The sequence below is a fragment of the Gadus morhua genome, chromosome 1 (genome assembly GCF_902167405.1).
Source record: "Gadus morhua chromosome 1, gadMor3.0, whole genome shotgun sequence".
Classification (NCBI taxonomy): domain Eukaryota; kingdom Metazoa; phylum Chordata; class Actinopteri; order Gadiformes; family Gadidae; genus Gadus; species Gadus morhua.
The window spans coordinates 25831056-25854445 of NC_044048.1; the positions used below are offsets into that span (position 1 = coordinate 25831056).

Here is a 23390-nt window from a genome sequence, read left to right on the forward strand (position 1 = left end):
TTATGACAGCCGATAAAAAGCGACAGTGTTACCCCTTATGTTTTTTCATGACGACTGATATAAAACAACATTGTTACCCCTTATGTTTTTTCATGACGAACGATAAAAAACGACAGTGTTACCCCTTATGTTTTTTCATGACGAACGATAAAAAACGACAGTGTTACCCCTTATGTTTTTTTTATGACAGCCGATAAAAAAGACAGTGTTACCCCTTATGTTTTTTTTATGACAGCCGATAAAAAACGACAGTGTTACCCCTTATGTTTTTTCATGACGACCGATAAAAAACGACAGTGTTACCCCTTATGTTTTTTCATGACGACCGATAAAAAACGACAGTGTTACCCCTTATGTTTTTTTTCATGGCGACCGATATAAAACGACAGTGTTACCCCTTATGTTTTTTCATGACGACCGATAAAAAACGACAGTGTTACCCCTTATGTTTTTTTTATGACAGCCGATAAAAAACGACAGTGTTGCCACTTATGTTTTTTTATGACGAATGATAAAAAACGACAGTGTTACCTCTTATGTTTTTTTTCATGACAGCAGATGAAAAACAACAGTGTTATAGGAGGCATAGAAAAATGGAGAATATATATGTTTTTTTATGACGAACGATAAAAACGACAGTGTTACCCCTTATGTTTTTATCATGACGACCGATAAAAAACGACAGTGTTACCCCTTATGTTTTTTTTCATGACAGCAGATAAAAAACGACAGTGTTACCCCTTATGTTTGTGTTACCCCTAGTGTTATGGGAGGCATAGAAAAATTGAGAATATATTTTTTTTAATGACGACTGATAAAAAACGACAGTGTTACCCCTTATGTTTTTTTCATGACAGCCGATAAAAAACGACAGTGTTACCTCTTATGTTTTTTCATGACGACCGATATAAAACGACAGTGTTACCCCTTATGTTTTATCATGACGAACGATAAAAAACGACAGTGTTATAGGAGGCATAGAAAAATGGAGAGTATGTTTTTTTCATGACAGTGTTACCCCTTATGTTTTTTTTCATGACAGCAGATAAAAAACAACAGTGTTATAGGAGGCATAGAAAAATGGAGAATATATGTTTTTTTCATGACGAACGATAAAAAACGACAGTGTTACCCTTATGTTTTTTCATGACGACCGATATAAAACGACAGTGTTACCCCTTATGTTTTTTCATGACGGACGATAAAAAACGACAGTGTTACCCCTTATGTTTTTTCATGACGACCGATAAAAAACGACAGTGTTACCCCTTATGTTTTTTTTCATGGCGACCGATATAAAACGACAGTGTTACCCCTTATGTTTTTTCATGACGACCGATAAAAAACGACAGTGTTACCCCTTATGTTTTTTTTATGACAGCCGATAAAAAACGACAGTGTTGCCACTTATGTTTTTTTATGACGAATGATAAAAAACGACAGTGTTACCTCTTATGTTTTTTTTCATGACAGCAGATGAAAAACAACAGTGTTATAGGAGGCATAGAAAAATGGAGAATATATATGTTTTTTTATGACGAACGATAAAAACGACAGTGTTACCCCTTATGTTTTTATCATGACGACCGATAAAAAACGACAGTGTTACCCCTTATGTTTTTTTTCATGACAGCAGATAAAAAACGACAGTGTTACCCCTTATGTTTGTGTTACCCCTAGTGTTATGGGAGGCATAGAAAAATTGAGAATATATTTTTTTTAATGACGACTGATAAAAAACGACAGTGTGACCCCTTATGTTTTTTTCATGACAGCCGATAAAAAACGACAGTGTTACCTCTTATGTTTTTTCATGACGACCGATATAAAACGACAGTGTTACCCCTTATGTTTTATCATGACGAACGATAAAAAACGACAGTGTTATAGGAGGCATAGAAAAATGGAGAGTATGTTTTTTTCATGACAGTGTTACCCCTTATGTTTTTTTTCATGACAGCAGATAAAAAACAACAGTGTTATAGGAGGCATAGAAAAATGGAGAATATATGTTTTTTTCATGACGAACGATAAAAAACGACAGTGTTACCCTTATGTTTTTTCATGACGACCGATATAAAACGACAGTGTTACCCCTTATGTTTTTTCATGACGGACGATAAAAAACGACAGTGTTACCCCTTATGTTTTATCATGACGAACGATAAAAAACGACAGTGGACAGAAACCTCCCGTTGAGCAGAAGTGCAAAAGCTTGCTTGAGAATATATATATTTTTAATGACGACCGACAAAAAACGACAGTGTTACCCCTTATGTTTTTTCATGACGAACGATAAAAAACGACAGTGTTACCCCTTATGTTTTTTTTCATGACAGCAGATAAAAAACAACATTGTTATAGGAGGCATAGAAAAATTTAGAATATATTTTTTTTAATGACGACTGATAAAAAATGACAGTGACTTTTTCATGACGAACGATAAAAAACGACAGTGTTACCCCTTATGTCTTTTTCATGACGAACGATAAAAAACGACAGTGTTACCCCTTATGTTTTTTTATGACGAACGATAAAAAACAACAGTGTTACCCCTTATGTTTTTTTTCATGACAGCAGATAAAAAACAACAGTGTTATAGGAGGCATAGAAAAATGGAGAATATTTTTCTTTTTTAATGACGACTGATAAAAAACGACAGTGTTACCCCTTATGTTTTTTTCATGACGAACGATAAAAAACAACAGTGTTACCCCTTATGTTTTTTTCATGACGACCGATAAAAAACGACAGTGTTATAGGAGGCATAGAAAAATGGAGAATATGTTTTTTTCATGACGAACGATAAAAAACGACAGTGTTACCCCTTATGGTTTTTTTTCATGACAGCAGATAAAAAACAACAGTGTTATAGGAGGCATAGAAAAATGGAGAATATTTTTTTTTTAATGACGACTGATAAAAAACGACAGTGTTACCCCTTGTGTTTTTTTCATGACGACCGATAAAAAACGACAGTGTTATAGGAGGCATAGAAAAATGGAGAATATGTTTTTTTCATGACGAACGATAAAAAACGACAGTGTTACCCCTTGTGTTTTTTTTCATGACGACCGATAAAAAACGACAGTGTTACCCCTTATGTTTTTTCATGACGACCGATATAAAACGACAGTGTTATAGGAGGCATAGAAAAATTGAGAATATATGTTTTTTTATGACGAACGATAAAAAACGACAGTGGTACCCCTTATGTTTTTTTTCATGACAGCAGGTAAAAAACAACAGTGTTATAGGAGGCATAGAAAAATGGAGAATGTTTTTTTCATGACAGCCAATAAAAAACGACAGTGTTACCCCTTATGTTTTTTTTCATGACAGCAGATAAAAAACAACAGTGTTATAGGAGGCATAGAAAAATGGAGAATGTTTTTTTCATGACGAACGATAAACGACAGTGTTACCCCTTATGTTTTTTTCATGACGAACGATAAAAAACAACAGTGTTATAGGAGGCATAGAAAAATGGAGAATATATATTTTTTGTGTTTTTTTTCATGACGACCGATAAAAAACGACAGTGTTATAGGAGGCATAGAAAAATGGAGAATATATGTTTTTTTCATGACGAACGATAAAAAACAACAGTGTTACCCCTTATGTTTTTTTCATGACGAACGATAAAAAACGACAGTGTTATAGGAGGCATAGAAAAATGGAGAATGTTTTTTTCATGACGAACGATAAAAAACGACAGTGTTACCCCTTATGTTTTTTCATGACGACCGATAAAAAACAACAGTGTTACCCCTTATGTTTTTTTTCATGGCGACCGATATAAAACGACAGTGTTACCCCTTATGTTTTTTCATGACGACCGATAAAAAACGACAGTGTTACCCCTTATGTTTTTTTTATGACAGCCGATAAAAAACGACAGTGTTGCCACTTATGTTTTTTTCATGACGAACGATAAAAAACAACAGTGTTACCCCTTATGTTTTTTTCATGACGACCGATAAAAAACGACAGTGTTACCCCTTATGTTTTTTTTCATGACAGCAGATAAAAAACAACAGTGTTATAGGAGGCATAGAAAAATGGAGAATATGTTTTTTTCATGACGACTGATAAAAAACGACAGTGTTACCCCTTATGTTTTTTTCATGACGACCGATAAAAAACGACAATGTTATAGGAGGCATAGGAAAATTGAGAATGTTTTTTTATGACGAACGATAAAAAACGACAGTGTTACCCCTTGTGTTTTTTTTCATGACGACCGATAAAAAACAACAGTGTTATAGGAGGCATAGAAAAATGGAGAATATATATTTTTTGTGTTTTTTTTCATGACGACCGATAAAAAACGACAGTGTTATAGGAGGCATAGAAAAATGGAGAATGTTTTTTTCATGACGAACGATAAAAAACAACAGTGTTACCCCTTGTGTTTTTTTTCATGACGACCGATAAAAAACGACATTGTTATGGGAGGCATAGAAAAATTGAGAATATATGTTTTTTCATGACGAACGATAAAAAACAACAGTGTTACCCCTTGTGTTTTTTTTCATGACGACCGATAAAAAACGACATTGTTATAGGAGGCATAGAAAAATGGAGAATATATATTTTTTGTGGTTTTTTTCATGACGACCGATAAAAAACGACAGTGTTATAGGAGGCATAGAAAAATGGAGAATGTTTTTTTCATGACGAACGATAAAAAACAACAGTGTTATAGGAGGCATAGAAAAATGGAGAATATATATTTTTTGTGTTTTTTTTCATGACGACCGATAAAAAACGACAGTGTTATAGGAGGCATAGAAAAATGGAGAATATGTTTTTTTCATGACGAACGATAAAAAACAACAGTGTTACCCCTTATGTTTTTTTCATGACGAACGATAAAAAACGACAGTGTTATAGGAGGCATAGAAAAATGGAGAATGTTTTTTTCATGACGAACGATAAAAAACAACAGTGTTACCCCTTATGTTTTTTTTCATGACGGTATAGAGAAATGACAGAATATTCTTTGGGAAAAATGAGGTATAGAAATGTATATTCCTATAGCTCCATATTCTCGATTTTTAATCCTCCATAATTTGTTATACCTCCTTCTTCCCCAAAAAATAAGTGACAATGGGCTGCAGTATTTTTACAAAGTTTATTAAAAATACTTCTATGACAAACAAATATACAAAATAGGTCCCATCCATGAGCTCAGGAATATATTAAAGGTCAGAAAAGGTTGTCCTCGCACAGACAATTGGAAGTGTTTCAATATCATACATTCATTGAGAACAAAGCACAGTCTATGTGGTCAACACAATCTCCAAGTAAAAGGACCAGCACTTCAACTCTCACATTCATCACATCAGACCTTCTGCCTCCACTCTGGTGATATCATCACCTCACAGGTCATGAAGTGGTTGGTTCGTTTTCCTAATGGATGTGAAACTGTGGACCTCTACTGAAGACGGTTTATTTATTTGGTCCAAATATTGGAGTCTGTCGACTTGTCCTCGGTGTCCATGTAGCAGAGGCACAGATGCTCCTTTCCGATGAGGACCAGGGAATCTCCGTTGCTGTGCCAGCTCAGAGCATGGACCTGGAAACCCCCTGAGGGAGAGGGAGGGAAGAAGAGGATAAATGATAATATATAATGACTCATTATATGATATTATATGCGGTTCAATGAGACTGTGTCGAATCAACCACCAGACTAACAGCTAAGAGCCATTGGGAACGCTCTTATGGAGGTGTACAAGGCCCAATCCCATTTCTACCCCTTACCCCTTCCCCTTCCCCCTCCCCCTTGTTTTGAAGGGGAAGGGGTAAGGGGAGGGGTTAAGGGGAAGGGGTTAAGGGGAAGGGGTAAGGGGTAAGGGGTAGAAATGGGATTGGGCCCAAGTCTCCAAGACATGGAAGCCCCAACGGGGCCAACAGGGTGACGCTCCTGAGCCATGGGGGGGGGGGGGGCTCACCTTCGCTGGGGACCTGCACGGAGACGCTGCCCGCAGGAGACCACAGGTACAGCCGGGGGGTCCCGGTGCACAGCGCCAGCCGGGGCCGCCGGGGGTCCCACTGGAAGCAGCGCACGGCCGCCGTCTGCTCCAGCACCGCCTCCAGGCTCATCTTCTGCATGTTCCACACCCACACCACGCTGGCCATGTTGTCTAGGGCGCAGGGAGACAGGCACACAGTCACCGGATGGGGTCTGATTAGGGGGGGCTCTGCCGTGATGACATCCGCCCCCCCCCCCCCCCCCCCGCGCCTTCCAGATCCCTCACTGCTCCAAGATGCGGTGAGCCAGCGATATGGACGCAGAGAGCAACTACTTGGGTTCGGCCCAGATCATCGAAAACGTACGTCGCCCCTTAATGCCAATTAAGCAGCTATTCCACACAGATCCTTGCATCCTGCGTGACCACTCACCGATACAGCTCATCTAAAAGGGCTGATTATGGTTCCACGTCCACGAAACGCAAGGACCACGCCGACGCTTCGCCGCAGTCGTGAACCTGTTTCGGTTCTGCGTCGGGTTTTAGTGAGCGGACCAATCACAGCCCTCGCTGCTGCGTCTCCTCGACGCAAGGTAACAATTTTTGGGAGGCGCACGTCAGGCCCTTGCGGTGGACGCAAGGAGGGTCCTCAAGGACGTAACGGGTCTGTAACCCCCTTGTGTTGAACCATAATCAGCCCTTTAGAAGGTCTAATGAACGACCGATAAGAAAACAGGATGTAGGAAGAAAATATAGGACTTCAGCCCGCATTTGTTTCCGTCCCAACTGCAGTAACGGTGACGTGTGGATGCACTGGTTATAAATCGTCTACTTTTTAAAAGCGATTTAAGCGACTTTTGCCTTTGCGTTAGTAGTGGTGGGTGTGGAATGGATGAATGGATGAAGGGTGGAGGCCCGCGCGCTGTGAGGTCCTACCGTTCTTGGTGGCCAGGTACCGGCCGTCGGCGCTGAAGGCCAGGCTGGAGACCCCCACCTTGGGGTTGGCTCGGTCCAGGTCCGGCTTCACCACGGGGATCTGGAAGGGTGGCTGGCTGATCTCATCTGTGGGACACACGTTCCTCGTGATGATGTGCAGTCGGACCTCCAGAACACAGGTCGTCATTAGTATCTACTATGTGTCTGGTATAACTGTACATAAGGCCTCCAACTATCAGGGTCGGGTCGGTCGGAAATAACAATGACATCACATTTTCACCATGTGACCTAAAACGCTTGAGAAAGTGTGATAAAATCATCATGTGTATATATTATTTTATGTAATGATAGAATAGAATGGTAATGGGATGGCATATAGATATATTTGTAATGTGATGGAATAAAGTTACTAATGTGATGGAATATAGCTATCTTCCTATAGTGATAAAATACAGCTATAATCCTAATGTGATACAATTATATTCCTAATGATTCCTAATAATAAATAAATTCCTAATGTTAGATAATAGTTATAATCCTAACGTGATACAATATAGTTATATTCCTAATGTTAGATAATAGTTATAATCCTAACGTGATACAATATAGTTATATTCCTAATGTTAGATAATAGTTCTAATCCTAATGTGATACAATTATGTTATATTCCTAATGTTAGATAATGGTCATAGTCCTAGTGTGATGGAATACAGTTCTAATCCTAATGTACCCTATAGCTGTAGTGTGGTCCATGGGACCCCCCCCCTCCCCCCCTCAGAGGAAGCCTACATTTGCTCTGCACGGCGAGGAGAGGGCAGCCACTGCTGACGCTGTGGCTGGAGAGGTCTTGGATGGACAGGGCTGGCCTCTTCTCCACCTCCTTGTACACCACCTGCAACACCAACAAACACCAAAGAATACACGCACGTCCTAGCAGACCCTTCTCACTGGCCCCAACATAGTCGGTGAAAGTGGAGGAACGTTTCCTTTACCTTCTTTCTCCCCAAAAATATTCTGTCCATCGATTTTTTGGGTTTAAGTGAGAGAAGTTATAATGAGTTATAAGGGAATAAAAAAGAATACAAATCGGAAAAAAGGTGTTGAAAAATGGAGGTCAAAAAAAAAATCTATACATCGAGAAAAATGAGATTTGACATTCTCTCCATCATTTTTCTATACCTCCTTTTTCTCGATTTGACATTCTCCATAATTGTTCTGTTCCTGTGTTATTAACATCAGGTTGGTTTGTATATTGTATATGGACATGACGAGTTGTGTCTGTACTGGTGCACTGCCATACCTCAATGGAACAGACCCATAAGTAACGTCAGGAGCAGCACCTGTGTTTATGCTACTGTTAAAGGGCCCGTAGAAACACACATCAAACCCAACCCAGCCAGTGCTGGATCTCGGGGTCATTGGGGGACCCTTACCGTTTTGGGGGAGCAGATGGTGGCTGGGTGCTCAAACTCTGTGATCTTCTTCCAGGTGATGTGGTTTAATATGCGGACCTGATGGGGGGGAAACAGGGTGGGGTTGGTCACGTTGACTTACATACAGCGTTTATCAGCCATGGCCCCACAATCTTTTTTGACTTCCTATTACACTCAAACCACATATGTAAAATACATTTTTAAACCTTAACCTACCTACATACTAATATTCACAGAGAACTTGCAATACATATACCTAACATTCTTATTGATTACCGCTGCGCCATATACTGTATATATGGAAAGACTGCTTTACTCATGCAGTGAGCCAAGCGCTACACTCGATGTGATGGTTCTGATGTGATGGACAGCACCTGGTGAAGGTGGACTGGTAACAGTGACTCACACAGCCGGGGGTTCCCCCTGGTGGTCAGAGGTCATACCGCACCCGTCTGTCCTCACCTTCTCATCGAAGCTGCCGATGGCCAGGAACTGGCTGCTGGGGCTCCAGGCCAGAGACTTGATCCCCAGGGACCACTCGTAGGCACTGAAGCTGGAGAGGAGCCGTCCATCCAGGGAGTAGAGCAGCACCTTGTACTGTTCAGGGGAGTTACGGTCACGCTTTCTCATGAGGGCCACTTGGAAAAAGGGAATGGAATTCCTTTGGTTCCCAATTCCAACAAATATAAATTATTTTTAATTATTATAAAAGGTAAGACATTATAGATATATCCTTATACATACTGAACTATGAAACACAATACAGTTAAGTTATACAAAGTTCACCAATCAAGTGATTTCCATTGTTAACAGAAAATCCTATGCAACCATCTGATATTTCCCTTCAAATAATGAGAACAAATCCACGCGTTCCACTAGGATGTTCCCCATGTATCCTATAGAACACGGGGCGGTCCCCCACACCACAACATCCCCTAGAACCCAGTCTAGGCTCCCGTGTCCTGGAGGAAGGTGCTCACCTCCAGACAGCTGTCCCACACCGCCAGGACACAGCCGTTGGGAGACCACTCCAGCCCGGCCAGGTCCTGGGTCTCCGTCTCAAAGTGCTGGGACACCAAGGACAGGGGGACGACCGTGGGGTCACATGAGGGCGGACAAGGGTTAAAGGTCAGCACATGGTTACAGAGCAGGGGTTCTTAAACAATGTGTTGTTATAATTAATGTTATTCTAAAATACTTGTAGGTCGTTGTAGATAAACAAATACTTTGCACAGGATTTGTCTGATTCTAATTATATGAAATAAATATGCTTGTACACCCACACACGGTAGGGCATCTCGATTATGAAAAAAGTCAAAATCACGATTATTTTGGTCAATATTGAAATCACGATTATTCAAACGATTATTTTTGAGGTTGAAAGCATGATGCATTTATACTCCAGATTTTTTTTTTTATCTTGCACTGCCCTAGCACACAGTATATACATAGGTATAGATATATACACCGATTTGTTTATAACAAGGTAATAGACAATTGCAGCTAACCACATTTAGATACGCCTCCTGAAAACTGTGAAACAAACGATTAAACCCCGGCTCAGCGCGAGCGTCCTCCCCTTACACAACACCCTCTCCCAGAGCCCTCAGCAGGCTGCCAACGTCAGGCCTGCCCACCTGGCCAGGGCGCTCTGGCTCTCCTGCCACATTCTCCTCCACCGCCACTCACCCTGAGCAAGTGCCAGTCCTCACACACAAACACGCTGACATAGTCCTTGCAGTCGCGCCGCTCGGCCAAGGCCATGTAGCTGCCGTCCCTGCTGAAATCAATCCCTGTGGTGGAGAGACGAGTGGGGGGGGGGGTACAGAATACGGTTATGGCGGGCCGAAAACAAAAGTACAGGGTGGTGATGTAATGCAAGGCTTTTATAATGGGAAAAAATTAGGTGTAGAAAATTACATGATCGATAGAATATATTTTTGGGGAAAAGGAGGTATAGAAAAATGGGGAGAATAAAAAAAAAAGAAATTCTCTCCATAGTTTTTATATCATAAACATGACGTGTGCATAACATAAACCTGGTCATAATGAGGTTGAATTCCCTGCCAGTTCGTTTGGATTAAAAAACTCAAGTAAATAAAGGAAGAATTTGTGATGATCCACACGCTGTGCCTGTTATGGGGGCTCACAAGCGCCTTCCAGAAGCCCCACAGCTGCAGATATCTCAGCCAGCGACCTAAACCCAGTATAACCACAGCAACCCTCTGCACCTCTCGCTAACCTGCAGTCCCTCCATCCCTCCAGAAGTTGATCCCACAAGTTAACAATTTATGTCACTTATTATAGCGCTAGCATTTCCTGGACCGGGCCCTGGTGGGCTGGGGCTATTTTGCGGCGGGCGCGGCAGCCGTATCGTTTATCGGCCAGATCTAGAGCTGGGGGGAGGGGGGGGGCATGCGACACAGCAGAAAGGGGCCATAGACAATCATTTCCCCTTGACGTTGACAGGTCTGTTATGGCGAGCGCGACCCAGCATTTACTGACGGTGGCCGCAGCTGTCAGCGGAGGGCCCTGTCGTTTGGCCCCGAGGAGCATGGATCAAGCCATAAAGGTCAGGGGACAGGGATTGATTCATGGGGCATTCTGCAGAGCTCCTGAGCAGAGACCCTGTCCTCAGCTGCTCCCAGGCAGGGAGCAAGCACGTACGTACGCACACATAGACGCACGCACACATCCTTCTCAATCCCAGCTGTGTAATAGGTAATACAATCATATTAGGTGGCTGTAATACCGCTCTAATCAAACAAACAATCAAAACACAGTCACATAAACAACAAACAAGACTCCGCCCACGCAGGTGCACACACAAGCAGGCAGGTGCACACGCACATGCACGCACATACACGCTCGTAAGCCTACCGTGAGAGTCCATGAAAAGCACACTCACCCTTTTGGCAGGCCTTGGGGTACTTGATGTACGACACAGCCTTGGTGCAGAGCGACCACACGGTGACCCTCAGCTGTGAAAATAAATACATGAATGTATGTTTACTACTAGCCGTTTAGCAGACATTTCCATAGCGACACACACAACAACATTCATAGATCTAAACATTCATGAGCAGGTAGAGGTAAGGAATTTGGCTCGTGGGTTCTTACAAGTAGTACTCTATGGACATTGCAGGGTTCACATCGAGAACCCCAAACCCCTCAACCATGTGACTATCCTGGCCCAGGACACGCTATGAACAAATACGTTTATAGCTCATCGCCTAGAGAGAGAAAGTGTGGCAGGCGGGGCAGAAATACTTCAGAGAATGAACCAGGAAAAGAGGAGTCTTTGATCCGCATTTGGCCCGGGACGCCCTCAATCATGCCCGCCTGTCGCTTGCACCGCCTTGAGGAACCAACAACTGCATCTCACTCTGGCCCCTCCCCCCCCCAGAAGAAAGGACAGCCTTTCCTCTCATCGTGAGAGGCGAGGGTTATCAGACAAGCGGGCCTGTGTAAGCGGAGCCAGGCTCAGCCCGGCGGCACGCTGCATAAAGGCCTTGTGTCGACAGCTGGGCCCATTAGATTAATAGGGACCTCAATCAAGCGGCCAATCGACCGGCCTAATGAGAGCAGTGAGAGGGCCCAGCTAGCTGCGTCCATCACGGCCGGCCAAGGTGGACGACAGGCTGGAGCGGTGGTATGAGGCCGGCCTGAGAGACGGCCACCGGACCCCGTGAAGAGGGTGGGTCAGCAGCCAAGAGGGGAGGGCTGTGTGCGGTGGTTGTTGGGGGGGTGGGGGGGGATGAGCGGGGCACTGGCATGTTACCCAAGATCAGAGACAGCTCCCAACGCAAGATGATATGGGATGCATCGCCATCAGACTGCCAGATAAAATACACCCAGGAAACGACTGCTAATCGCCTGGGGTCTCATTTATAACCGTTGCGTACGCACAAAACGGGGCTGAAATTGGCGTACGTGACTTTTCACGCCAAGGTTGTGATCTATAAAAAACCAACTTGACGGGAAAATGTGCGCAGCCCTAAGCAAACTCTGACCCATGCGTACGCATGGTTTGGAGGAAAAGGAGAATTGGCGACGCAGACGGTGTGGTGGTGAACTGAAGTCAGACCGAAGAATTGCAGAGTGAGAAGAACGATTATGTTTTATCATCGCCCTTCATCAATTTAATTTCAACCCGTATCATGCGTTAAATCCTAATCAGAATAATTTAAGTCCACTGCGTTATTTCTCAGTTATAACTCCAGAAATATCTCCTTAGAATAGAAATAAAAAGAAATTCCCTATATTTAATCCCGTCAATCCATACTGTCCACTGACGGCGCGACTGCATGGAATAAAGCATCTGTCCAACATGTGTCAATAACATAATATTTTTATGTGACACTGTAAACACATGATCGAATGTCAATTAAATCCCAAGTGTGAAAAACCAAGCCACACTCATCACAATCGTTGTCCGTTACTCTTGATGCTTTCATGACAAATCAGGCATTAAAAAGGGGTTATGTTCAAGAACATTTTACGTGGGTAATTACAAACTGATTATCCAAGGCGTTCTCGTCAGTCTTATTACCGTAACCCTATAAATACAGAGGTGAGCGCCGTGGTAATGCTGCACCATATGGCACTTCTGGCGGACCATGCAAATGGCAGGATTCGGAGGGAGAGGGTATTTAGGGACCATAACGATTTATTGGTAGGCTAGATAAAAATATGTAACTATGTCAGACCACTTCTTTTTTTAATTCTGGGACAGTGCGCTCCGTGCTACTGACAGAGTTCACTGCTGCAGCAACATGTTGCCACTCACTCTGCTTTTTGTTGTTGGCGATCCCAATCCCGTGACCGCCGAACAAAACTACCTTTCGGGCCTCCATCTCACCCACAAGTGTCTCCACTTCAACCTCCGTGAAATTTCGCTTTTTTGATTTTCTCAGTACTTCTGCCATTGTTTCCAACAAGACATAATACCGGCATCTGAGTCTGTTTTATATGCAGATCGCATTCATGAGGTCATTTGCATTGACCATTTATGGTTAAAAAGGGGCGTGTAGAGGGCGGAACGTGAAGCTGATTCAGCTGCGCACAATTGTTGTCAGTATGTGATTTATAAAGCAAAGATTGCGTACAGGTGTGCGTACGCAGTGTTTTATAAATCTGAATATTTTTTGGCGCACGCAAAACTTGGCTTCTGGGCGTACGCACATTTTTAGTAACGATCCTACGCACAGTTTTATAAATGAGACCCCTGGCATGTCATCGAGGTGATTGTTGTGTTGCATTTGTGTTGCACTCTTCTTTTGACTGTGTGCTTACAGAGATCCACACATTAGCCTAGTCATTGTTGAATTTTTACTAATTACAATTTTCTAAAATGTAACGGGGCAGCAGTAGCTCAGGAGGTAAGGCGGTGTGTCTGGTCACCGCAAGTCGCTAGTTCGATCCCCGGCTCCTCCTAGCTGAGAGTCGAGGTGTCCCTGAGCAAGGCACCTAACCCTAACTGCTCCCGACGAACTCGCTGTCGCCTTGCACTGCTGACGCCGCCATCGGTGGGTCAATGTGTGCGGCAATGGGTGAATGTAACCCTGCGTTCACACCAAAAGATGCAAAAAGTTGACGCGCGTCGTGATCCCATTCAAAGTGAATGTAGAGACGCGTTGCTGCTTTGCTGCCGCAGCATTTGCTGCCGAGAAAACGGGCAGCAAAACTTGATTTGCGGCGCGTCAAAATCTGATTTGCGGCACGCCGCAAATCAGATTTTGACGCGCCGTTCACGTATTTTCACGTATTTTCGCATTCACGTATTTTGCGGCGCGTGAAATGCTGCTCGAGTTGAAATATTTCAACTTTTGACGCGCGTCAAAAGTTTGACGCGCCGCAAAACTTGATTTGACGCGCCGCAAAACTCAGGCGTCAACGCGTTCGGGCAGCAAATGCATCTTTTGGTGTGAACGCAGGGTTAGGCAACATCTTACAGCGCTTTGGCTGGCCACTGGTTCCAAAAAAGCGCTAGATAAATACAGTCCAGTCACCTTTTACCAGAACTTCCAATCTGTTGCACTCCTCCCTAGAAGGAGGGATTTGTGTTCTATCTCGAGGTGTCTGCCCTCTGGGTTCAGGGGGTTCGCCCGTTAGAAGGCTTAGGGTTATGTGGAATGATATAATGCTGGCCTTGGAAGCCCTTTGAGACTGGAAATGTGATTAAAGGCTACACAACTAAAATTGACCCGACGCCCTAAAATAACAAAACCTGGCAGAAAGTTTGATGTGGCGGTGCACCCAGTAGCTGGGCCAGAGGACGCCAGTTTTCCTAGAAGAGATAGGCGGTCACGAGGCGCACTACGACTGAAGAGCTTTTTCCCTCTAGGGAGCTGCTATGGGTGTGGCTTGGGAGAGAGGATCTGCCCAACTTCACCGTTTAGCGGCCCCGTTAGCGGCCCAGGTAGTACCTGTCTCGGGATGGGAGCTTTCTGAGCGGAGTATGTATTGTAGTGAAGTATGCATGTGGTGAAGTTTTTAGATTTTCAATTGAAAAACACATTGAAAAAAAGGCTTATTGCAATTCGGCGTTCGCTGATGTTAATTCCTTAACGCAGCAACACTTTCTCTGTTACCGACTGAGTGCGTCGGTCTGTTTTGAGCATTTAGTAGCCGCTGGAACGTTTCCTGTATGGGAACGGACGCCGAGGGGAACTACTTGAGTAGGCGTAGCAAAAACAATGAGCCGCTTTACAAGAAGTTCCTCAGACGGAACGCGCCTACTGTACTGGCCTTCCTACAGAAGCCATCAAATACATCTCCCCACACGCGTGACAAATTAACAGCAAGTAATGTAATCAAGCTTCGCGAATGACGAGGAAGTGCCAGAGATTAGCCCGGGCGGCCACAAGGCAGCGGAACAAAGACATCAGGCAACGCTAAAGCTAGCTTTTGACAGAAACCTTCCTTTGGTTTCAGTGGGTGCGGTGGCGCGGCTGCCAAACTAAAGGCCGTGGCAGCGAGCCAGCAGCCAAACTTATTCATAACCCAGGGTCCCAAATAAAGTGCGGCTCCTTGGCCTTTAGGAAATAAGCACCGCGCCACACGCCTAGGGGACTTTATTAAATAATCGCTAGGGGACACGGCAGGCTGCATGTGTACATTACATTAACTGCCTGCTTATTACAAGTATTTGCCAGGAGCAACCGGAGCCTGATTCAGCGCTGGATCCGTGCGGTTCTGGACGGGCTGGGTTTCAGCACCGTCAAACCCGATGGCCTGTTGCTGACGCTTTTAGTTCAGCTTAAAAGAACATCATGACCTCAACTCCTCTGGACGGACCAGTGTGATTTCTTATTAAAGCGGCATCGATAATGATTGTTTGATAGCTTTTGACATTTATGAATGCAACACATTTTGTCCAAATTGTCATCACCGATGAGCACGCACCACAGCTCACATTTGAAGCAGGTGTGTCAAATAAAAATGGCACCGTCTCCTGTTTCGGTAGTTAACAAGTATTGAGCTGTTGCTAAATACCTGGATGGGCCATGTGAGAAAAACACTGCCGGATAATCGGGCCTTAACTGTACCAGGAGACAGAGATTCCTGCAGTGGCCGTATGGCATACATCTCCCCCTCTTAAACACAACTCAGGACAGCAATCATTACAAGCGACCCAAATAGACTCGACGCGCGTTCCTCGCCTTGTCTATGTTCGGGGTGCAATGCAAGGAACCTAGCGGTGTTGCAATGTACAAAGCACGCGCTGTGCCCTGGATGGCAGGGTGTGAAGTCACACCGTCTTTACGGCCCTCAGCGGTACGCACGTCCTCCAGGTTATAGCGGGGGCCGTTTGAGGATCGAAATCCTTAACGTTTTTAGAAATCGCTTTGAGGTAGTGTCCGACATTGACCACCCCCCACTTCGCTATCGACATTCAGACCCGACTTGAACCCCAGACCTCCCGTTTGAGGATGGAAGATGATCAGGTTTTCTTGGAGCACCTTACACAGCCCTCACCACTGAGTGCCCAGACAGACATCCGAGCCGGGCCGGTGTCTGGCTGTCACCTAGCCGGCGTGAGGTTTCCACGCTCCTGCCGGTGGCCTTCCAGCTGTGTGGGCCGTATAACTACACCTCGCCACACACACGCCTTCCTCCGGACATCCCCTTTCTCGGACACGTTCCCACGGCGACTCGGGGCAACACGACTCAAAACAGAGAGAAAAACACATGTACCCCTTCTCAGAGGCCTTTAAGCCCCCCCCCCGACCCAAACATGGCGGCCGTGGGGGGTGGGCGGCCGGCGGTCTGAAGCGTGATGTCACTTCAACAGGGCTGGGCCGCGGGCCGAGTGAGGGAATAGGTGGGAAATGCCCTCCTCACTGCGGGACATGACACAGGATCCGGAGCGGGTAAAGCGACACCTCTGGGTGGTAGGGGGGCTTCATTTATCTCCAGGCAAAAAGGTTGACGTCGCCCCAGGGGGCATGGGGAATGGGGGGGGGTGAAGAAAAAATGAAAAGAATAAAAGATTACAGCCCACAGCTGCTGTTTATTTCTGAGAGAAAGGGGGAACTTTGCATATCTGTTGGGGATTTCCAACCGTTGTTCCCCCGGCAGCTTGTTTAATGTAGTACCGTTACGATTCTCTGCGAGCCAACCCGCAAAACATTTATTTAACTCGCCTGGGATAAGTGTGATAGAGTGGAGGTCCTCTTGGGGAATCAACTGGGATAAAGCAGAGCCCTGCCAGGGGCTACGCTGGCACGGAGAGCCACCGCTGAAACACTGACCTGGACCACAGCAACAGTAGCTGAAATCCAGTGCCTCAGAGATCCACAATAATAAAAACACGCTACTACGCGATAAGAGTTAGGGAATTTCCCATAGCAGAGGCCGTGGGCTAACAAACTATCAATAACACCACAAGACACTGGCAACAACTCATCAAATAAAATAATAAAACAAACAAAAAGCGATCTGTAAGCCTTTCTCGATACGTTCTTCTAGTGTGTGTGTGTGTGTGTGTGTGTGTGTGTGTGTGTGTGTGTGTGTGTGTGTGTGTGTGTGTGTGTGTGTGTATTGCGGTGTAGCCCCGTCTGTCAACAGAGGATTAGGCCCTGTGCATTCCGCTCCGAGGGCCATCTCAAACTGATATAGCACATTTCTCCTGTTACAAGCCTCATGTTCTACCAGCGCTCCGTTGCCCAAGCGGTGCCAAGACAGAGGCATGAGCGCTCTATTGTGCCACAGAAACAGCAGCTGCCCGGGGCATACGTGCGAGTTTATAGTCTGGTCGCGCTTCTGCCAGAAAATGCTAGGTGGTGGCGTAAGGGTGCTACCGCAAAGCTGCTCGGAACAAAGTGGAAAACCATTAGAGGTGTTCGGCTCCCCGCCGGCCTTGGCTCCGCCGACGGGGTGGTAAAGGTTGATTAGTGTGTAAATGTGTGGGAGCATAGTGAGAGGGCCTGGGATGAACGACTGCACCACCCCCGAGGCTAGAAGTGAGCATTGGAGCCTGCCCATTCGATCGCTCGACATCATGAAACGGTTTGTTTTCATTGTTCCCGTCTCAAAAGGCTGGATTGTGGTCACATAAAAACAACATGGACAAAACCGGGACGCATTGATAAAAAAAAAAAGGTAGTCGCAGGAATAAAATAACAAAAAAGGCCTCATCCACACGCACGCATTCCCAAACCACAGGCAGCTGTCCATAAGCAAGCTAATATAGCAGGCTGTTTATGATCAGGGTCCGAAACCCTAGCTTGACACCCGTCTGGTACAGTCTTAATGAAACGGTGGGCGGGGGTGAAGGTGAGGTCAGTGGGCCCCTTGGCAAGGTGGTAGCTAGTGACAGCCAGCGATGCGCCTGGTGAATATGGCCTGGCTTATGTCGTTAATCAGTGGAAAGACGCTCAACGAAAACGGCGTCTGGAATCCCAGCGTTTATAAGACACCGTCCAACGTTCCAAATGTGACTGTAATAATGGGCTATTGTTAGGGTGGGTTGGTTTGATTTGGTATGAAAAGCACTGTGGAGAATCATGGAATTTCATTTTTCGATTCTAGTCGCTATGAGTGACAACTCCCAACTGCCAATATAATCATTTTATGTAACATCAATATATAAACGTACACTATCAAAAATTGTGTTTAGGAGTGTAACCCATAAATGACAGGCCGTCCTAAAAGCGTAAAAGTAAAGCTAACCGATTATTAGAGCAATCAGTGTTTCACCATGTTATGCAACTCGACTAATACAGTCGGAGAGATGATGGGCTGAAATCAGTAGCGCCAATACACCAACCGTACAGTATCTATAATACAAATATCACAGGAGGCTGCTGCCTCTCCCGACGAGGGGAGGAATTGTTTAGCATTTCTCGTGTCATTTAAAAAATGCAGCCAGACACAAATCAGTGGTCCCAAAGTTTACATTGCACTCCACGCAGCCTTCCCTCCGGTCTAGACACGGTTGCGCGCTGGGCACAGAATGCCCCGGTCAACTGACCCCAGGGAGGGCTGATAGACCCTCTGCTGGCACCATGCCCGGGTGTGGTCTGGGGGTGGGGTCCAACCTATGGTCCCCTTGAGGAACATGTGCTCTGTGCCCGGTGAGAACGGACCAAGACAGAGGCCAGGGAGGGGGGGGTGGGTGTTGGGGTAAGACTGGTATATGAAATGCAGACTAATAAAGATAGCTCCAGAGTTTCCGTGGTGTGAACTGTGAAGAACCCGATGCCTCTTAGAAAACCTTTTCTTGGCCGTTGTTCACAAGTGCTTCAGGAAGTCATCTATTATCCATCTCGAGTTATCTTTGGATGTGTTTGTGGATTTCCCCCACACACATCCCCTTTTAATAGGTGGCAATGTCAGTGAATCATTAACAAATGGCAAAGGTTTATAGTTGCTCCGACGCTTTCGGTGTAGCAGGTGGGTTGATGTCCTGGAAGGAAAAGCATCACCGCCAAACACAACACAGACATCGGGTATTGCAAACAAAGGAAATAGCTCAGGAGGCCACGCGCACACGCGCACGCACGCGCACACGCATGCACGTTCCGCCGGCACTTGAGACCAATTCATGACAACACGCTAACAGGCCTGGGCTATGAAACCACACTGAATATGTAAAGCAGGTGGAAGTGTGTGTGTGTGTGTGTGTGTGTGTGTGTGTGTGTGTGTGTGTGTGTGTGTGTGTGTGTGTGTGTGTGTGTGTGTGTGTGTGTGTGTGTGTGTGTGTGTGTGTGTGTGTGTGTGTGTGTGTGTGTATTTGAATGTTTGTATGTGTGCCTGTGTATATGCGTGTGTGTGTGTGTGTGCCATCAGGGGGTTCACGGAAGGCTCTGGTGTCTAGCTATTTCGGGGCTCTCCCTACCTTGTGAGACAGCAACAGTTGACACCAGACACAGCGCGCATTTAAATCAGCGTAGACGGTACACCCACACACACACACGCGCACACACGTACGGTGTACGTCGGCCACTCACATGGAACTCTGTGGTGTTGAGAATGTGACGCCCGTCCGGACTCCAGCGCGAGGAGACCAGTCCGATTGACCCCTCGTCGATCTTACAGTGCCAGTCGGGCTGCTCCAGTGACCACACCTGAGGAGAGAGGCAGAGAGAGGGAGCGCTAGACCAGTGCTTTACATTGAGAGCTCTTCATCCAGCCTGCTCAACACATTGGGAGAGGAGAGGCAGAGAGAGGGAGCGCTAGTCCAGTGCTTTGCATTGAGAGCTCTTCATCCAGCCTGCTCAACACACAGTGAGAGGAGGCAGGCACCAAAGAGATCATGAAAGACCGCCGTTGGTTCCCCTTGCAACGGTAAGTCCCAATTCATCACAGAGTCTATCCACTATAGGAGGGCAGTCCAAGTCGGCACTCACCATCCATGAGTTGGTTAACTTGATCACACAATTTATTGTAAGAATGGATTTGCTTTACAATTTCTACTGTATCCAAACAACCACATATACGGAGTAGGGATGTTAACCGATGACCGTTTGACCGTATCAACGTTGACCAATCAAAATTGTCGCTTGTCGGTTAAAAAAAATAAAATAAAAGATGATCAGATGAGGTGATGGGGTTATTGGAAGTTGGACGGACACCGCGTCTCTAGCCCACTGTTTAATTTCTCCTCAAGTCTTAATTATTCCCGCATGCAGGCGGCGGAGAATATGATCTCTAAATTATTATGGACAGTAGACAAACGCTATAAGACTACAGCTAGCCATCTCATTCCAAGATCTTTTTGTGTGAAGTTAAAAGAATTATCCCTCACCCTCAATTTTTCCGTCTCCTCCAAACTAAACAAGCGGCGTCTCTTTGGAGCTGTCATTTTCTTAAATGAGCCGCAACAATGTTTCAAATGAGCTCCTAACGCTGCCCTCTTCCGATTGGCCCCTGGAGAATCCCGCGCAGGGTCTCAACCAGGTCCACGCCATCTCAGACCATTGTGGGCGTTCGAGCCCGCTCTCTACATACGGTCAACTTGCAGTATGCATGCCTCGTGTTTCAATTCAAAACACAGGTCGTGCCGCGGTTAGAGCCACTGCCTCTCACTCGGAGAGTGTGTGTGTGTGAGTCGGAGGCAGAACGGGAGAGAGATAAGCAGAGTTACGAAATAGCAAGCGGCTGGCACGGCTCGAAATGGCTGTTATTTCAAATAGCACATTTTAATCTGATCGGTTAACCGTTATTAACCGGTTAAGGAGGCTCATGGCTGGTCAAGAATATTTTACATTTTCGCCATCCCTAATACGGAGAAAACATATACTTGCATGAACTCTTTGAAGAAATTACCTCTGTAATTAACTTGTTGAAAGACAACTTAATTAATTTAAATGCACTAAAAGGTTATCTATATGCCGTTAGACTAAGCATTAAGCACATAATGCTCTTTATTTACCCCAATTCCCCAGCATAAAGCCCTGAATTTTGGGGGGGCTTAACCTCTAGCTAAGTGGGTCACAGACCCCAGGAGGAGACTTGGGGCAGCCAGGGAATTTAACCGGCTGGGTGGCTGCTGCCACTGCAAAAAATAAAACCTGATGTCTGCTTTTTAGGACTTGATGTCATAAATGCTGTATAATGGCTAAGGAAATACACATGTGCCATTGCATAGCAAGAAATCTACTTGGGAAAAACTTGCTGAATTGGTTTTATCAGCCGAACAAAACTCTCCTCTTGGATAGATAAACAGATTCTGATGGGTGATGGTTGAGGCCTTTTTGACAACATTTTCGATCATATTTCATATCCATAGAGTTTCACACTTTGGGGATCGACGTTGTTCACTACTTTTGGTTTTCTTCAAGTTCCACATCATCGACCCAGCGGGGTTGGACAAAAGCCTAGCGAAGTTGCAAAGATAGCCTATACGCATACACACATATATATATATATATATATATATATATATATATATATATATACACACACACACATGCACATCTTCAGTGTCCTACCTGCACTAGGCCTCTCTTGTACATGGCACAGAGTATGAAGAGGGAGTCGGAGGACCACTCCATGTGGACTATCTGGTCCAGGCAGGTGTAGAGGTGCAGGATCTGCAGGCTGTTTACATCTCTAACCACCAGCCGGTACTGAACACACGTAGCCTTCAGACGGGAAGAACACAAACCAGGAATCAACTCAATCAATCAATAGAGAGAGACGAAAAATGTGATTCAGTTTTGTTCAGAACATAATTATATTGAGTTATTTTTTATGTATGGACATTGGAATAAATCCATCCCCAATCAAAGTGAAATTTGAGGAATTATAGAACTAAAATGGTATTCTGTTCCCTCTTTATATTATTAATATTTGTGGTCATATTCATAGTCTTGTCATAACGAATTTAGCCTAAAAATCAATGTCAGTGACATTGACAGTGCAATACCACCTGAATACGGTGAACCTTAAATTGCACAGGCCTAATTGTATGGCGGAGATTAGTTTATCTTGGAATTGGAGCATCATTTCATGGTATATGCATTTGTCACTTGAACAAAATATAAACTCACCAAGTATCTTCCATCTGGGGAAATTCTGCATAGTTGGTTGGACTGTTTGAAAATCTCAGAGAAATTCATCTCACTATGTCTGCAATCTATCCCAGGACTGCTTCGGATTGATTAAAAAATATAATTACAACACGACTTGATCATTGCTTGAATACCAGGAATCAAGAGGTAGCATATATGTGAACGAAAACAATCAATAGCTTCAGAAAAATGCTCCATCGTACAGTTAAACAAAATATGATGTAGTTGCAATTTATGAGCGCTGGATGTCGCAATATGTTCAAGAAAGCTTTTCCGCTACAGTTCGGAATGATGTTTACAAACAACTTTTTTTCATATTACGTAAATGAATAACATTCATGTTAAGCTGCAACAAACTACAATAAAGAAACAACCTACAAAGCCTACTATCATGAAACTTGTCATCATTATAAACTCCAAAAGGAAGCAACAAATAAACTAACCTAATATATAATCATCTTGATGTTGAATTTCTGTAACAGCATATATGTTACCATCTAGCCGATAACAAACGAGTGAAAACAGACTTTTGAATCAAAGCTTTGGTCTTCAGAAGTGGAAATGTTATGAATTCAGTCACTAACTCCCACCAGTTGATTCAACGTACCACCAAACTACATCACCCAGGCTTAATGTACATCTACAAACCACCACCATGCGTATCATTTAACCTAGTAAGTCAGCAAGTCCACGGCTGATGAACTAAAACGTTGGCGTTACGTAACTAGTAGGCTACATATAAATGTCAATATGTTTGTTGATATCGTTAAACGAGTTCTCTTCATTCAATCCCACGCTAGCATTAGCCCGTGGCTAACTGATAATCCAACCTGTTTTCGTAATACATAGTCATCGTTAGACACCAAAAGTTCAAACTTACATTCGGGCAGTTTCAATTACTTGTTATAGGTCCAAGCTCCTATAAAATTAATTCCAAGATAACTTTCCTCATTCTCCTGTCTGTTATGCTACTAATGACACTGCTGCGGTCTGAACAGATGGCAACACGATGAACTGCCCAATCA

At 44.5% G+C, this 23390-nt stretch overlaps 2 protein-coding genes across 4 annotated transcripts in view; one reads left to right on the forward strand and one right to left on the reverse strand.

Annotated features, from left to right (window-relative positions):
* Positions 1-5120: 5120 nt before the first annotated feature.
* wrap73 (WD repeat containing, antisense to TP73) lies at positions 5121-23390 on the reverse strand. Of its 3 annotated transcripts, none has more exons than XM_030351505.1 (13): positions 23246-23390; positions 22345-22441; positions 21784-21936; positions 19801-19917; positions 11253-11325; positions 10034-10137; positions 9325-9411; positions 8807-8941; positions 8345-8422; positions 7701-7803; positions 6912-7037; positions 5958-6149; positions 5121-5592 (listed from the first exon to the last, which is right to left on the reverse strand). In XM_030351505.1, the coding sequence occupies exons 2-13, from the start codon at positions 22411-22413 to the stop codon at positions 5459-5461; spliced, it is 1371 nt and encodes a 456-aa protein (XP_030207365.1). In that variant the 5' UTR covers positions 22414-22441; positions 23246-23390; the 3' UTR covers positions 5121-5458. The 3 variants fall into 3 exon arrangements, with proteins under 3 accessions (XP_030207365.1, XP_030207373.1, XP_030207382.1); XM_030351513.1 differs by having other exon boundaries at positions 22345-22444; positions 23246-23389; XM_030351522.1 differs by lacking the exons at positions 21784-21936; positions 22345-22441; positions 23246-23390 and adding an exon at positions 20598-20773.
* Positions 19875-23390, forward strand: part of tp73 (tumor protein p73) — a 36683-nt gene continuing 33167 nt past the window's right edge. The window contains exon 1 of the mRNA XM_030351469.1: positions 19875-20137. Coding sequence (XP_030207329.1) covers positions 20106-20137 — 32 coding nt within the window. The 5' untranslated portion in view covers positions 19875-20105. The remainder of the gene's footprint in view (positions 20138-23390) is intronic.

Coding starts and splice junctions, on each gene's coding strand:
- wrap73 (XM_030351505.1), bottom strand. CDS start 22,413: ATGAATTTCTCTGAGATTTTCAAACAGTCCAACCAACTATGCAGAATT. Junction 21,937..22,344: donor CCCCAGATGGAAGATACTTG/GTGAGTTTATAT, acceptor TCCCGTCTGAAG/GCTACGTGTGTTCAGTACCG. Junction 6,150..6,911: donor GTACCTGGCCACCAAGAACG/GTAGGACCTCAC, acceptor CCTGCGCCCTAG/ACAACATGGCCAGCGTGGTG.